General features: G+C 43.0%; 1 protein-coding gene across 1 annotated transcript in view; it reads right to left on the bottom strand.

Moving 5' to 3' along the window:
- Nucleotides 1-13,276: 13,276 nt before the first annotated feature.
- AK7 (adenylate kinase 7) overlaps nt 13,277-16,902 on the bottom strand; it is a 69,774-nt gene continuing 66,148 nt past the window's right edge. The window contains exons 16-18 of the mRNA XM_061395257.1: nt 16,413-16,633; nt 14,059-14,217; nt 13,277-13,519 (exon numbers count right to left, since the gene is read on the bottom strand). Coding sequence (XP_061251241.1) covers nt 13,481-13,519; nt 14,059-14,217; nt 16,413-16,633 — 419 coding nt within the window. The 3' untranslated portion in view covers nt 13,277-13,480. The remainder of the gene's footprint in view (nt 13,520-14,058; nt 14,218-16,412; nt 16,634-16,902) is intronic.

Genomic DNA, 16,902 nt, shown 5'->3' with positions numbered 1-16,902 from the left:
GGGCCAATTTATAGTTGACATAATCTTTGACCTGAGACCTGTAGCCTTTCTGAAAGATTGGGATCTTTTTGTGAATGGGGAAGCCTTTGAAAGTTATAAAATGGGCAGGAGATCGTTGTTCAGTGGCCAAGTCATTTCCAACGCTTTGTGACCCTACGGACTGCAGCACAGCAGCCTCCCCGAGCCTTCACTGTTTCCCAGTTTGCTCAAATTCATTTCCATTAAGCGAGAGATGCTGTCTAACCGTCCCACTCTCTGCCACCTTTTGCCCCCAATCTTTCCCAGCATCCGGGCTCTTTTCCAATTAACCCAATTTGAGAGAGTATTTAGGCATTGTGGTTAATCCTGGTTTAGAGGTAGCAGGGCAGGAATAAAACAAAGATGATTATGAAGGTTCTAGGAAGGGGACAGAACAAATGAAATAGGAAACAAGATAACTGAGCCAGGAAATAAGATTATGAGAACGGTTTGATATGGGTTGATTTTGATGTGCCTTTGGGACCTTCAGAAAAGTCTGAAGCTATTGAAAACACTCCAGGAATTGAGATGTAAAGGCTGGAGACAGATTATAAACTCTGAAAACAACTGATGGTGTCTTGGAATCCTATTTCAGTTCTGGAATGGCTTTGCCTCACCGGGCCACTACAATCTAATCCAGCTCATATTTCACAAGTGAGTAATGAGCTAGGTGGTCACAAATCCTCAATTAAGGATGTAGTTTGAGCCATGAAAAGTGGAGAGTGAGATAAAGCCAATTATCAGTGTTTTGGTTAAGACAATATCTGTATAGTGTTAGCCTTGCCTTGCATGTCCTTGGAGCTCCAGCCCACTACCTCCAGCTGCTGCCGAAACTGCTTTATTGTAACAGCCTGCCCCACGGCCTGCTTTCCACCAGCTGCTAAGAAGAGGGGGAGATGTTTTTCTACCTGAATCTTAAGTATCATTCAAATTGCATTTTCCACACAGTGTCCTGGTGGGAAGATTCCCAGACTGGTTCTTTTAGGTACATCGGTTCGGTTCGGTTCAGTTCAGTTCAGTTCAGTTCAGTTGCTCAGTCGTGTCCAACTCTTTGCGACCCCATGAATAGCAGCACGCCAGGTCTCCCTGTCCATCACCAACTCCCGGAGTTCACTCAAACTCACGTCCATTGAGTCAGTGATGCCATCCAGCCATCTCATCCTGGGTTGTCCCCTTTTCCTCCTGCCACCAGCATCAGTCTTTTCCAATGAGTCAACTCTTTGCATGAGATGGCCAAAGTATTGTAGTTTCAGTTTTAGCATCATTCCTTCCAAAGAACACCCAGGACTGATCTCCTTTAGAATGGACTGGTTGGATCTCCTTGCAGTCCAAGGGACTCTCAAGAGTCTTCTCCAGAACCACACTTAAAAAGCATCGATTCTTCGGCCCTCAGCTTTCTTCACAGTCCAACTCTCACATGCATACATGACCACAGGAAAAACCATAGCCTTGACTAGACGGACCTTTGTTGCCAAAGTAATGTCTCTGCTTTTGAATATGCTATCTAGGTTGGTCATAACTTTCCTTCCAAGGAGTAAGCGTCTTTTAATTTCATAGCTGCAGTCACCATCTGCAGTGATTTTGGAGCCCCCCAAAATAAAGTCTGACTCTGTTTCCACTGTTTCCCCATCTATTTCCCATGGAGTGATGGGACCAGATACCATGATCTTCGTTTTCTGAATGTTGAGCTTTAAGCCAACTTGTTCACTCTCCACTTTCACTTTCATCAAGAGGCTTTTTAGTTCCTCTTCACTTTCTGCCATAAGGGTGGTGTCATCTGCATATCTCAGGTTATTGATATTTCTCCCGGCAATCTTGATTCCAGCTTGTGCTTCTTCCAGCCCAGCATTTCTCATAATGTACTCTGCATCTAAGTTAAATAAGCAGGGTGACAATATACAGCCTTGACATATTCCTTTTCCTATTTGGAACCAGTCTGTTGTTCCATGTCCAGTTCTAACTGTTGCTTCCTGACCTGCATATAGGTTTCTCAAGAGGCAGATCAGGTGTTCTGGTAGTCCCATCTCTTTCAGAATTTTCCACAGTTTATTGTGATCCACACAGTCAAAGGCTTTGGCATAGTCAATAAAGCAGAAATAGATGTTTTTCTGGAACTCTCTTCTTTTTTGATGATCCAGCGGATGTTGGCAATTTGATCTCTGGTTCCTCGGCCTTTTCTAAAACCAGCTTGAACATCTGGAAGTTCACGGTTCACATATTGCTGAAGCCTGGCTTGGAGAATTTTGAGCATTACTTTAGTAGCGTGTGAGATGAGTGCAACTGTGTGGTAGTTTGAGCATTCTTTGGCATTGCCTTTCTTTGGGATTGGAATGAAAACTGACCTTTTCCAGTCCTGTGGCCACTGCTGAGTTTTCCAAATTTGCTGGCATATTGAGTGCAGCACTTTCACAGCATCATCTTTCAGGATTTGGAATAGCTCAACTGGAATTCCATCACCTCCACTAGCTTTGTTCATAGTGATGCTTTCTAAGGCCCACCTGACTTCACATTCCAGGATGTCTGGCTCTAGGTGAGTGATCATACCATCGTGATTATCTTGGTCATGAAGATCTTTTTTGTACAGTTCTTCTGTGTATTCTTGCCATCTCTTCTTAATATCTTCTGCTTCTGTTAGGTCCATACCATTTCTGTCCTTTATCGAGCCCATCTTTGCATGAAATGTTCCCTTGGTATCTCTGATTTTTTTGAAGAGATCTCTAGTCTTTTCCATTCTGTTGTTTTCCTCTATTTCTTTGCATTGATCGCTAAGGAAGGCTTTCTTATCTCTTCTTGCTATTCTTTGGAACTCTGCATTCAGATGCTTATATCTTTCCTTTTCTCCTTTGCTTTTCGCTTCTCTTCTTTTCACAGCTATTTGTAAGGCCTCCCCAGACAGCCATTTTGCTTTTTTGCATTTCTTTTCCATGGGGATGGTCTTGATCCCTGTCTCCTGTACAATGTCACGAACCTCATTCCGTAGTTCATCAGGCACTCTATCATATCTAGTCCCTTAAATCTATTTCTCACTTCCACTGTATAATCGTAAGGGATTTGATTTAGGTCTTACCTGAATGGTCTAGTGGTTTTCCCTACTTTCTTCAATTTAAGTCTGAATTTGGCAATAAGGAGCTCATATCTGAGCCACTATGTACGTATGATCTTAGGTACATAGTGCATGCAAATAAAAAAATAGAGGAAGTTTTAAAAATATTTATTTAATTGGTGGTCCTAATGTTAAAGAACTAGCCTGCCGATGCAGGAGACTTAAGAGATGTGGGTTTGATCCCTGGGTCAGGAAGGTCCCCTGGAGAAGTAAATGGCAACCCACTCCAGTATTCTTGCCCGGAGACTCCTGTGGACAGTAGGGCCTTACGAGCTACAGGCGGTAGGGTTGCAAAGAGTCGGAGTCTTAGCCATTGGACCACCAGGTAAGTCCCATGCACAGAAAATATTTTTTAATTTCTTCACCTATTGAGGACTACCTGGTTTGTGTTTCTGTGTTATTTAGGAGGTGATCATTGGAGACACTGTGTGATACAGAGATTTTTAAAATCCAAATAATAAACTATAATGACTCATTTGGCTACTACTGGTGTATACTTTTTACAATTTCAATCAAAAGGCAGATTTATGAGTCACTAAAGTCAAAATAATAGCAAGCATTTCCATCTAATAGTGCTGTACTCTTGAGCTATCTTTTCATTAAATTCTCACTCCCCTTTTAGATGTTGATGTTTTGAAGAATGTGTCTTCTGTCATTTGCATAAAAGGAAGGACTTCCAGGAAAGACAGAGGATGGTCACATCACAGATCTTGTCTGAGTCCCTTGGCCACCAAGCGTGGGTTCTTGGCTTTGAGCAAGAAAGAGTTCAAGAGTAAGCCACAGTAAAGTGAAAACAGGTCTATCCAGGGAGGATAGACACTGCATAGAGTGTGGGCCCTGTCAGGAGGCAAGAGCAGCAGGGGAGTATGGGAGTTGTCAGTTTTTGTAGGGGTGGGTAACTTCATAGGCTAATGAGTAGGAGGAGTATTCCAGCTATTTGGGGGAAGAGGTGAGGATTTTCAGGAATTGGGCCACCGCCCACTTTTTGACCTTCTGTGGTCGTCCTTGGCAAGTCATGGCACCTGGGGTATGTCATTTAGTGTGCTGATGTGCTATAGTGAACATATACTGAGGTCAAACTCAGGTGGAAGTCTGCTCTTCTGCCTTCTCGGACCTGAAGTGAAGTCGCTCAGCCGTGTCCAGCTCTTTGCAACCCTGTGGACTATAGCCTCCCAAGCTCCTCTGTCCATGGATTTTCCAAGCAAGAGTACTGGAAAGGGGTGCCATCTTCTTCTCCAGGGGATCTTCTCTACCCAGGGATCAAACCCAGGTCTCCCGCATTGTAGGCAGACGCTTTAATCTGAGCCACTAGGGAAGTCTTGGACCTAGTTGATTCTAATCAGGTTATGTTGTGGGCTGTGTCATAGGTCATTCTTTTAAAAGTTTTGCCCTGCCCGCTTCCTGTCTCAGAACTGCAGTAGCACTTTAATTAGAACTGGCCCAAACTTGTGCTTCCTCTAGTCTCTGCCTCTCTCTCAATAGCTCAGTCATCCTTTAGGCTCAAAACAAGTCAGTTTCCTGATTCCTTCCTTTTCCTCACTGCCCATACCCAATCCAACCTCAAGTCCTACTGGTTCCACCTCTCAAATCCACCTGACATCCAGACTCTACTCCTCTGCCATCACCCTAATCCCTGGTAGTATGCTGCTAATGCTAAGTCGCTTCAGTCGTGTCCGACTCTGTGCGACCCCATAGATGGCAGCCCAGCAGGCTCCGCCATCCCTGGGATTCTCCAGGCAAGAACACTGGAGTGGGTTGCCGTTCCCTTCTCCAACGCACAAAAGTGAAAAGTAAAAGTGAAGTCACTCAGTCGTGTCTGACTCTCTGCAACCCCATGGACTGCAGCTCCCCAGGCTCCTCCGTCCATGGGATTTTCCAGGCAAGAGTACTGGAGTGGGGTGCCATTGCCTTCTCCCTGGTGGTATAGTGGATAAGAATTCGCCTGCCAATGCAGGGGGCGTGGGTTCAATCCCTGCTTCGGGAAGACTCCCCATGTCGCAGGGCAACTAAAGCTTGTGTACCACAGCTACTGAGCCCTCATGCTGCAGCTGCTGAAATCCATGTGCCTAGAGCCTGTAGTCCACAGCAAGAGAAGCCACTGCAATAAGTAGCCCTCACTCCACAACTGGAGAGCAGCCCCTCCCCGCTGAGAGAAAAGCCCTCACAGCAACAGAGATCCAGCACGGTCAAAAAAGAAAGCAAGCAGGTGTGCTTAACCCCAAAACCAAACAGGCTTGCTTAGCAACAAGACCAGGCTGCAGATGCAGGAGACATGCCCCAGAACAATGAAACAGTGGTGGCAGGAGCCCCACGTCCTACCCACTGAGCTCAGTAAGTTAATGATCCCTAAGATACACTCCCTGCACACATGAAAAGGATATTTTGTAGACCTAGCTTTGTTGTTTGTAGGAACAACAACAAAAAAACCTCCCCTGCCCAACCTGGAGGATACTGACTAAAAAAGATGTACAACTTCAGAATTGAGAGTTAAGTTTTATTGGGGACAAAATGAGGACCGCAGCCCAGGAGGCAGCATCTCAGACAGCTCTGAGAGACTGCTCCAAAGCGGCAGTGGGGGAAGGCCAATATATAAGGATTTGGTGAAGGGGGAGTTCAGTACCATGAAGCACTCAATTTACAAAAGGTTTTTTTGTTAGTCATGAGGACCTGATGTCCCCGTGAAGGGATTTAGTGCTTCCCTAGGTATGAGGAGACTGAGGATTCAGATCATAAAGTCTGTTCCTAAAAACATCCACCTATCTAAAGGCCTGTCCCACCAGAGTCCCTGGAGCACAGAGTGCCTCACTCTACCCTGAACTCCCTCAGGGGTTGTTAAGGATCAACAGCTATAGCAGCATGGGGTTCAATCTCCTTAGAGGCTGATGGGAAATGGCTTTGTTGTTCAGTCTTGACAGTGCTCTTGGTAAGTGCCAATTTGTAGCTGACAAAGAGGAACTAATGATGGAAGCATGATGTCTACTCAAGAATGATGAAAGTTCCATGATCATGTTGACAATGCTCTCTTTAATCTCTAAAGATAATTTATAACTGGTGTCTCAAAATTGCAAATCTTCAGCCCTTGTAGTTCTGATCTATAACTGGCTTTTTTTTTTTTTTTGGCCAACTGTCCAAAAAAAAAATTGACAGAAAAGTTTTTCTTCCTCTTCCCACTTTTCCCTTGATTAGAAAGTGTAGCCCTGTAGCCTCACTGTAGAGATTGCTGGAGTGCAGCAGTCTCTCGCCTGCTTGCTTGTAAGCCTCAGTTCAGTTCAGTCTCTCAGTCGTGTCCAATTCTTTGCCATCCCATGAATCGCGGCACGCCAGGCCTCCCTGTCCATCACCAACTCCCAGAGTTTACCCAAACTCATGTCCATCGAGTCGGTGACGCCATCCAGCCATCTCATCCTCTGTCGTCCCCTTCTCCTCCTGCCCCCAATCCCTCCCAGCATCATGGTCTTTTCCAATGAGTCAACTCTTCGAGTGAGGTGGCCAAAGTATTGAAGTTTCAGCTCCAGCACGAGTCCTGCCAATGAACATCCAGGACTGATCTCCTTTAGGATGGACTGACTGGATCTCCTTGCAGTCCAGGGGACTCTCAAGAGTCTTCTCCAACACCACAGTTCAAAAGCATCAATTCTTTGGCACTCAGCTTTCTTTATAGTCCAACTCTCATCCATACATGACTACTAGAAAAACCATAGCCTTGACTAGACGAATTTTTGTTGGCAAAGTACTGCCTCTGCTTTTTAATATGCTGTCCAGGTTGGTCATAGCTTTTCTTCCAAGGAGCAAGCATCTTAATTTCATGGCTGCAGTCACCATCTGCAGTGATTTTGGAGCCCAAAAAAAATAAAGGCTGACACTATTTCCACTGTTTCCCCATCTATTTGCCACGAAGTGATGGGACTGGATGCCATGATCTTAGTTTTCTGAATGTTGAGCTTTAAGCCAACTTTTTCACACTCCTCTCACTTTTATTAAGAGGCTCTTTAGTTCTTCTTCACTTTCTGCCATAAGAGTGGTGTCATCTGCATATCTGAGGTTATTGATATTTCTCCCAGCAATCTTGATTCCAGCTTGTGCTTCATCCAGCCCAGCATTTCTCATGATATACTCTGCATCTAAGTTAAATAGGCACAGTGACAATATACAGCCTACATACTCCTTTTCCTATTTGGAAGCAGTCTGTTGTTCCATGTCCAGTTCTAACTGTTGCTTCCTGACCTACATACAGATTTCTCAAGAGGCAGGTCAGGTTGTCTGGTACTCCCATCTCTTTCAGAATTTTCCACAGTTTGTGGTGAGTCACACAGTCAAAGGCTTTGGTGTAGTCAATAAAGCAGAAATAGAGGTTTTTCTTGAACTCTCTTGCTTTTTCGATAATCCAGCAGATATTGGCAATTTGATCTCTGGTTCCTCTGCCTTTCCAGCTTGAACATCTGGAAGTTCACAGTTTATGTATTGTTGAAGCCTGGCTTGGAGAATTTTGAGCATTACTTTATTAGTGTGTACTGCTGCTGCTGCTAAGTCACTTCAGTCGTGTCCGACTCTGTGCAACCCCATAGACAGCAGCCCACTAGGCTCATCTGTCCCTGGGATTCTCCAGGCAAGAACACTGGAGTGGGTTGCCATTTCCTTCTCCATTACTAGTGTGTGAGATGAGTGCAATTGTGCGGTAGATTGAGCATTCTTTGGCATTGCCTTTCTTAGGGACTGGAATGAAAACTGACCTTTTCCAGTCCTGTGGCCACTGCTAAGTTTTCCAAATTTGCTGGCATATTGAGTGCAGCACTTTCACAGCTTCATCTTTTAGGATTTGAAATAGCTCAATTGGAATTCCATCACCTCCACTAGCTTTGTTCATAGTGATGCTTCCTAAGGCCCACTTGACTTCACATTCCAGAATGTCTGACTCTAGATGAGTGATCACACCATCGTGATTATCTTGGTCCTGAAGATCTTTTTTGTACAGTTCTTCTGTGTATTCTTGCCACCTCTTAGTATCTTCTGCTTCTGTTAGGTCCATACCATTTTTGTCCTTTATTGAGCCCATCTTTGCATGAAATGTTCCCTTGGTAGCTCTCATTTTCTTGAAGAGATCTCTAGTCTTTCCCATTCTGTTGTTTGCCTCTATTTCTTTGCATTGATCACTGAGGAAGGCTTTCTTATCTCTCCTTACTATTCTTTGGAACTCTGCATTCAGATGGGTGTATCTTTCCTTTTCTCCTTTGCTTTTGGCTTCTTTTCACACCTATTTGTAAGGCCTCCTCAGACAGCCATTTTGCTTTTTTGCACTTCTTTTTCTTGGGGATGGTCTTGCTCCCTGTCTCCTGTACAGTATCACAGACCTCCGTCCATAGTTCATCAGGTTCTCTATCAGATCTAGTCCCTTAAATATTTCTCACTTCCACTGTATAATCATAAGGGATTTGATTTAGGTCATCCCTGAATGGTCTAGTGGTTTCCCCTACTTTCTTCCATTTAAGTCTGAATTTGGCAACAAAGAGTTCATGATCTGAGCCACAGTCAGCTCCTGGTCTTGTTTTTGCTGACTGTATAGAGCTTCTCCATCTTTGGCTGCAAAGAATATAATCAATATGATTTCGGTGTTGACCATCTGGTGATGTCCATGTGTAGAGTCTCTCTTGTGTTGTTCAAGAGAGTGTTTGCTAGGACTAGCGCGTTCTCTTGGCAGAACTCTATTAGCCTTTGCCCTGCTTCATTCTATACTCCAAGGCCAAATTTGCCTGTTACTCCAGGTATCTCTTGACTTCCTACTTTTCTTTCCAGTCCCCTATAATGAAAAGGACATCTTTTTTGGATGTTAGTTCTAGAAGGTCTTGTAGGTCTTCATAGAACCGTTTAACTTCAGCTTCTTCAGCATTACTGGTTGGGGCATAGACTTGGATTACTGTGATATTGAATGGTTTGCCTTGGAAACGAACAGAGATCATTCTGTCGTTTTTGAGATTGCATCCAAGTACTGCATTTTGGACTCTCTTGTTGACTATGATGGCTACCCCATTTCTTTTAAGGGATTCTTGCCCATAGTAGTAGATGTAATGGTCATCTGAATTAAATTCACCCATTCCAGTCCATTTTAGTTTGGTAATTCCTAAAATGTCGACATTTATTCTTACCATCTCCTATTTGACCACTTGCAATTTACCTTGATTCATGGACCTAACATTCCAGGTTCTCTTTAGTTACTTAGTATTTTCAATTAAAATAAGGATCAAAAATAGTGCAGTGAATTTGCAGCAACATGGTTAGACCTAGAAATTGTCATAGTGAAGTAAGTCGGACAGAGAAAGAGAAATATTGTATGACATCCCTTATACGTGGAATCTAAAAAGAAATGATACAAATGAACTTACAAAACAGAAAGAGATGCAAAGGCTTAGAAAATGAACTTATGACTGCCAGGGGGAGGGAATAGTTAGGGAGTTTGGGAAGATCATGTACAAACTGTTATATTCAGAATGAATAACCAACAAGGACCTACTGTATAGCACATGGAACTTTACTCAGTATTATGTGCCAGCTTGGATGGAAGCAGGGTTTGGGGGAGAATGGATACATGTATCTGTATGGCTAAGTCCTATCGACGTTCACCCGAAACTGCCACAAGGTTGTTTATCGGCTATAGTCCAATACAAATCAAAAAGTTTAAAAAATAAATAAAATTAAAGAGTAAGAAAAAAAAGTGAATAATAAAAATGGGGACAAAACAGTGCAGTGAAGTAAAAGAAAAGTTGGTAAATTGGATATCATCAAAATTAAAAGTTTTGTGCATTAAAGGGCATTATCAAGGGAGTGAAAAGACAAGCCACAGAATGGGAAGAAATATTTGCCAATCACATAGCTGATAAGGGTGTTCTATCTAGAATACATAAAGAACTTTTAACAATTCAGTAACAAAAAGATAAACAACCCAAATAAAAAGTGAGCAAAAGGTTCAAATATAGATTTCTCCCAAGGACATACACAAATGGTCATCAAGCGCATGAAAACGTACTTAGTCACAATGTGACACTACTACCCACCTGCTAGTCTGGTAGTTCCCCCAATAAGTCAAACAGAATTACCTTATGACTGTATTTCTACAGCTAGCTTTCTACCGAAAATTGACAACAGGGGTTCAAACAGGAACTTGTGTTCAAATGTTCACAGCAGCTCTATTCACAGCAGCCAAAAGGTGGAAACAACCCAACTGTCCATCAAGGCATGAATGATTAAACAAAATACAGTCTATGCGTAGAGTATAGACACCACTATAGAAAGGAATGAAATACTGATACATACTACAACATGGATGAAGCTTGGAAACATGCTAAGTGAAAGAGGCCAGACACAAAAGGCCACACATTTCATGATTCTCCAGAGTAGACAAATCCATAGAGACAGATTCATGTTTGCTAGAAGCTTGTGGCGAGGGGATGATGCAGAGTGATGGCTGGTGCAGGGCTTCCGCTTGGGGTGATGGAAAAGCTCTGCCGCTAGATTGTGGCGATGAGTGGACAATGTCACAGATTTACGCAGTACCACTGAATTGTACACTTCAGGATGGTTGCAATGATAAATTTATGCTGTGTGTATTTTGCCTCACAAAAACGTAGTGTAAAAAGTGTAGTGCAGTTATATTCAGATTTTATTATTTAAAGAAATGATACATGTCATTAAAATAAACGTAGGCGTGCTGCGGTCCATGGGGTCGCAAAGAGTCAAACACGACTGAGCAACTGAAATGAACTGAACTGAACTGAAATCGATTTCTCATCCAGTGTAGTTATGGGAATTATGGGATTTTTAGAGCTGGCAAGGGCCACCAGGATTATTTATGCCTTCATGCAAAGATGGGCTCGATAAAGGACAGAAATGGTATGGACCTAACAGAAGCAGAAGATACTAAGAAGAGATGGCAAGAATACACAGAAGAACTGTACAAAAAAGATCTTCACAACCCAGATAATCATGATGGTGTGATCACTCACCTAGAGCCAGACATCCTGGAATGTGAAGTCAAGTGGGCCTTAGGAAGTATCACTATGAACAAAGCTAGTGGAGGTGATGGAATTCCAGTTGAGCTCTTTCAAATCCTGTAAGATGATGCTGTGAAAGTGCTGCACTCAATATGCCAGCAAATTTGGAAAACTCAGCAGTGGCCACAGGACTGGAAAAGGTCAGTTTTCTTTCCAATCCCAAAGAAAGGCAATGCCAAAGAATGCTCAAACTACCGCACAATTGCACTCATCTCACACGCTAGTAAAGTAATGCTCAAAATTCTCCAAGCCAGGCTTCAGCAATATGTGAACCGTGAACTTCCTGATGTTCAAGCTGGTTTTAGAAAAGGCCGAGGAACCAGAGATCAAATTGCCAACATCCGCTGGATCATGGAAAAAGAAGAGAGTTCCAGAAAAACATCTATTTCTGCTTTGTTGACTATGCCAAAGCCTTTGACTGTGTGGATCACAATAAACTGTGGAAAATTCTGAAAGAGATGGGAGTACCAGACAACCTGATCTGCCTCTTGAGAAATCTGTATGCAGGTCAGGAAGCAACAGTTAGAACTAGACATGGAACAACAGACTGGTTCCAAATAGGAAAAGGAGTACGTCAAGGCTGTATATTGTCACCCTGCTTATTTAACTTATATGCAGAGTACATCATGAGAAACGCTGGACTGGAAGAAGCACAAGCTGGAATCAAGATTGCTGGGAGAAATATCAATAACCTCAGATATGCAGATGACACCACCCTTATGGCAGAAAGTGAGGAGGAACTAAAAAGCCTCTTGATGAAAGTGAAAGTGGAGAGTGAAAAAGTTGGCTTAAAGCTCAACATTCAGAAAACGAAGATCATGGCATCTGGTCCCATCACTTCATGGGAAATAGATGGGGAAACAGTGGAAACAGAGTCAGCCTTTATTTTTTTGGGCTCCAAAATCACCGCAGACGGTGACTGCAGCCATGAAATTAAAAGACACTCACTCCTTGGAAGGAAAGTTATGACCAACCTAGATAGCATATTCAGAAGTAGAGACATTACTTTGGCAACAAAGGTTCATCTAGTCAAGGCTATGGTTTTTCCTGTGGTCATGTATGGATGTGAGAGTTGGACTGTGAAGAAGGCTGAGCACCGAAGAATTGATGCTTTTGAACTGTGGTGTTGAAGAAGACTCTTGAGAGTCCCTTGGACTGCAAGGAGATCCAACCAGTCCATTCTGAAGGAGATCAGCCCTGGGATTTCTTTGGAAGGAATGATGCTAAAGCTGAAACTCCAGTACTTTGGCCACCTCATGCAAAGAGTTGACTCATTGGAAAAGACTCTGATGCTGGGAGGGATTAGGGGCAGGAGGAGAAGGGGACGACAGAGGATGAGATGGCTGGATGGCATCACTGACTCGTTGGACGTGAGTCTGGGTGAACTCCGGGAGTTGGTGATGGACAGGGAGGCCTGGCGTGCTGTGATTCATGAAGTCGCAAAGAGTTGGACACAACTGAGCGACTGAACTGAACTGACATGGTAAAGTTATTTTGTTAAGAATATTCAGCTACTTTCTAATTATCACAGATGTTAAAAATTATTCATCCTGTTACATGAATTTTTATACCAAGAAGTTTATAATTGTCTCTGCCTCACAGGTTGGGTGCTGATCTTAAACTCAGAAACCACCTTGCAGAAACCAACACTGTTTGACTTCCTGTGATTCAAAAAGCAAAAACTGTTCTGATATATTTTCATTTCTAACACCATTGGTGCAGGGGCCATAACAAGTCACATAAAATCATTAGCTCACATGTTGGAATAATATGTAGTCTGACTTTCTTCATGCTGTAAATTGAGTTACTTTGAACATTATCATGCAGAATACTCCGATGAAGAGTGAAATAGTAAATCAGCATTTATCCCATGAGCTATACACAGATACACCTTAACAATTTACCTCTCAAATGTGGTTTTAATTAGGCTTCCCAGGCGTCACTAGAGATAAAGAATCTGCGTGCCAATGAAGGAGACACAGGGGACACGGGTTTGGTCTCTGGTTTGGGAAGATCCCCTGGAAGAGGAAATGGCAACCCATTCCAGCATTCTTGCCTGGAGAATCCCATGGACAGAGGAGCCTGGCGGGTCACACAGACACGACAAAGCAAGTTAGCACGCAAGGTTTTAATGAAGTAGTGACTCATTACCATAGGGCTTTTTATGATTTTACTTAATAAAATATTTGATTGCAGGAAGAAAGAAAAGAATTTCCCCAAAACTAGAAAAGCATTTTTTTTTAAAGCAGTTTTTCAAATTACTATGTTAAACTCATCTTGAGCTCGGCAAAGCACATGACATGATATCTTCATAGTTTTACTGCGTTTCAGGATTATTCTTGAAAAGATATTCTGCCTATAATTGAAAAAAAAAAGTCAGCAATTTAAAATGTATTATTTTTTAGAATTAATAGTACATTAGTTTGTACTATAAAAGTGAAAATTCATTGTACTTAAAAATGGAAGTTGAACAAGGAAATGACAACCCTCTCCAGTATTTTCTGCTGGGAAATCTCATGGACAGAGGAGACTGGAGGACTGCAAGTCCATGGGGTTGCATAAGAGTTGGAAGCAACTAAATAAGAAATAGTCCTCATTATTAACATAGTTTCCATTACTTTAATTCTAGACATTTAATAATAAAACAAACCAACACTTAAAAACATAGAAATGCAAATATATAAACTTTTTACTTTCAAATGAGTAATAAAAGTCTTATAAACTATGATGAAACTTTTTATAAACTATTATAAACTATGATGAAGGTATTAAAGGCTATTTCCAAAATAACCAGATACACAATTTTTCTGTCTCAATTGGTTTTTCATTTATATTTGGGCATATTTTATTTTCAAATTGATATTTAAAAAAAAAAAAGACACTTAAATCTCTTACCAGAAAATCAACAGGATCATCAGGTCTGACCTTACAACACTCATTCAGACCCTGCATAAGTGTTGGCATAACATAGGTCATTAAATAGTTTCTCAAGGGAATAGACTGGGCCTCCAATAATTCTCTTTCTTCTCTTTTCACTTCCTCTAGTCGTTTATTCTACAAATAGAACATTGTGGGTAGGGTAAATAGATAGAAAAAGAAGAACAGTTTCATACAACTCACCCCAGAGTCCACTAGAAGTAGCAATGTTCATTACCTTATGATAAAGATGGTGTTTCCAATCGGCAGAGAAAAGATGTAAATGGTGTTTTAACAAGTGCATGGTCACTTAGAAAATAATAAACTGGATACCTATCTCACTTCTTACACTGAAATAATTTCTAGCTGCCCAGATCAAGCAAAGTGAGAGAAAGAAAAGAAGGAAGCAAGGATCATAGAATTGTAGAAGTCTAATAGAAAGTCTAGAAGGTATTGGTCTGGTGGGCTTGTGTTTATGCCTTGCTCAGCATCCGGTCCCTCTCTCTCAGGACTAATAATTCCAGATTTCCTTTGAGAAATCTCCCTTTTCAGCCTAGGGGATTGGGTGGGGCTTAAGCACATCAGTCCAGCCTACTCCTGGACATTAGTTAAACAAAAGACAGCAAAAGACATTACACAGACAAAGATATAAAATATACATTGCTTTAGGCTTCCCTGGGGGCTTAGTGGTAAAGAATCTGCCCACCAATGCAGGAGACACTGGTTTGATCCCTACTTCCAGAAGATCCTTTGGAGGAGGGCAAGGCAACCCACTCCAGTCTTCTTGCCTGGAGAATCCCATGGACAGAGGGGAAATAAGTGCAAAGAGTACAAACCATAAGTGCAAATTCATTTTTGAATGAATGTGGCCATGCTGCACAACATGCGGGATCTTAGTTCCCCCACCAGGGATTGAACCCATGCCCCCTGCAATGGACGCTGGAAGTCTCAACCTCTGGGCTGCCACGGAAGTCCCAAAGGGGGAAATTTAAATGTATAGAAAGGGATATGACACGTTATGCTGAGGGGCAGGTGTTGAACTTTAAATATGGTGCCCAGGAAAGATCTTATTAGACAGACTTAATTTGACAAAGACTAAAGGCTTCATTTTGGAGAAGGCAATGGCACCCCACTCCAGTACTCCTGCCTGGAAAATCCCATGGACGGAGGAGCCTGGTGGGCTGCAGTCCATGGGGTCGGTGAGGGTTGGACAGTCATGACTGAGCGACTTCCCTTTCACTTTTCACTTTCATGCATTGGAGAAGGAAATGGCAACCCACTCCAGTGTTCTTGCCTGGAGAATCCCAGGGACGAGGGAGCCTGGTGGGCTGCTGTCTATGGGATCACACAGTTGGACACGACTGAAGTGACTTAGCAGCAGCAGCAGAAAAGGCTTCATTTAGCAAAGACTCAAAAGCAAGGAGGAAGTGAATCACACAGGTGGCAAGTTGTTTAAATGACCTTAGAAGGAGCCAGGTCACAGAGGACCCTGGGGCCCACAATAAGGAGTTTGTACTTTCATCTAATGATGATGAACAGTCTGTGAAGACTTTAAACAGAGAATGGCCGCGGTGGGTCTATATTTTAGATGGACCGCCAGGCATCAGCAGGGGGGCAGACTGGAGATGGAGGGGGTGGAGCTGGGGAGACAAAAAGAAGGCACCACGTGAGTCTAGCACCCTGGTCAGCAGAAGTGGAGCCCTGTGGGTGGATCTGCGTGTGGTTTTTGGAGGCAGAATAGATAAGAAGACTCAGTGGTGAGAAGGAGGGTGAAATGAGGCTGACCACCCAAGTTAGATGGGTAAATGGAGGGAAACCAAACGAAATCCCCAGATTGACAATGCCGCCAAATGGTACACTTTTGCAGCAGTACTGTTCATACTACATCAGTGGCTCATTGGTATTTTTTTTAACTTTTTTTTTTTGGCAGTGCTGGGCCTTTGTTTCTGTGTGTGGGCTCCAGGGCCTCGGGCTCAGTGATTGTGGTGGACGGGCTGAGTTGCTCCATGGCACGTGGAATCTTCCGGGACCAGGGGTCAAACTTTGTGTCCCCTGCATTGACAGGCAGATTCTTAACCACTGGCCCACCAGGGAAGTCCTAGCTGTTTTTACTTAGCAAAAGACCAAGGGCATGTTCTTTTAAATGGTACATAGGAAATAAATTTTTAAAAAATGATATATATGAGAAAATAAACAACAACAACAAACAACAACAAAATCGTTTGGGTTATTTCCACGACATTTCTCTATTAGGATGGGAAGCGCTACAGGCCCGGATGGCTTTGCCAGCGCCGCACCCCGCACCCCCACCCCACACACGGGCACACACTCACCCATTCCTCCCAGCGGGCAATCTTCTCAGCAGTCTCCACGGCCTCCTTGTGCTCTCTCTCTGCCTCCTCCATGGCCTCCCTGGCCAGCCGTTCCTCAGCAGCCTTCAGCTCCTCTTCCGCCTTTTCTTCATCCGTTAAGCCATAATTGCGAGGCTCCCCGACCTCCTTGATGAGCTGTTTGATGGCAAGTCTGTTCTGAGCATCTTCAAGTCTTCCTACATCTTTAATTATTAGGAGAGAGAAAGAGACCCACACAGACTTTTTCATAGTCTGGTCCCTGCTCACAATCTATCCTGAGACCAGACTCAGGAAAATTCTTCATTACTGTAATCCTGTGATGGCGAATTGTGTAAATTACTATATGGGGGTTTCCTTTTTGAGTTTACCAGCACAGTCTAGAATTTCTGGCCTGACTGGCAAATATCAAACTGGTCTCTGAGAGTTATGGGGAGCAAGCCTGGGGCTCGGATCTCTGAGCTGTGACACCTGC

The sequence above is a fragment of the Bos javanicus genome, chromosome 21 (genome assembly GCF_032452875.1).
Source record: "Bos javanicus breed banteng chromosome 21, ARS-OSU_banteng_1.0, whole genome shotgun sequence".
NCBI lineage: Eukaryota > Metazoa > Chordata > Mammalia > Artiodactyla > Bovidae > Bos > Bos javanicus.
Note: the sequence above shows the minus strand (reverse complement) of the source record. Positions and strands in the feature narration are given on the sequence as shown.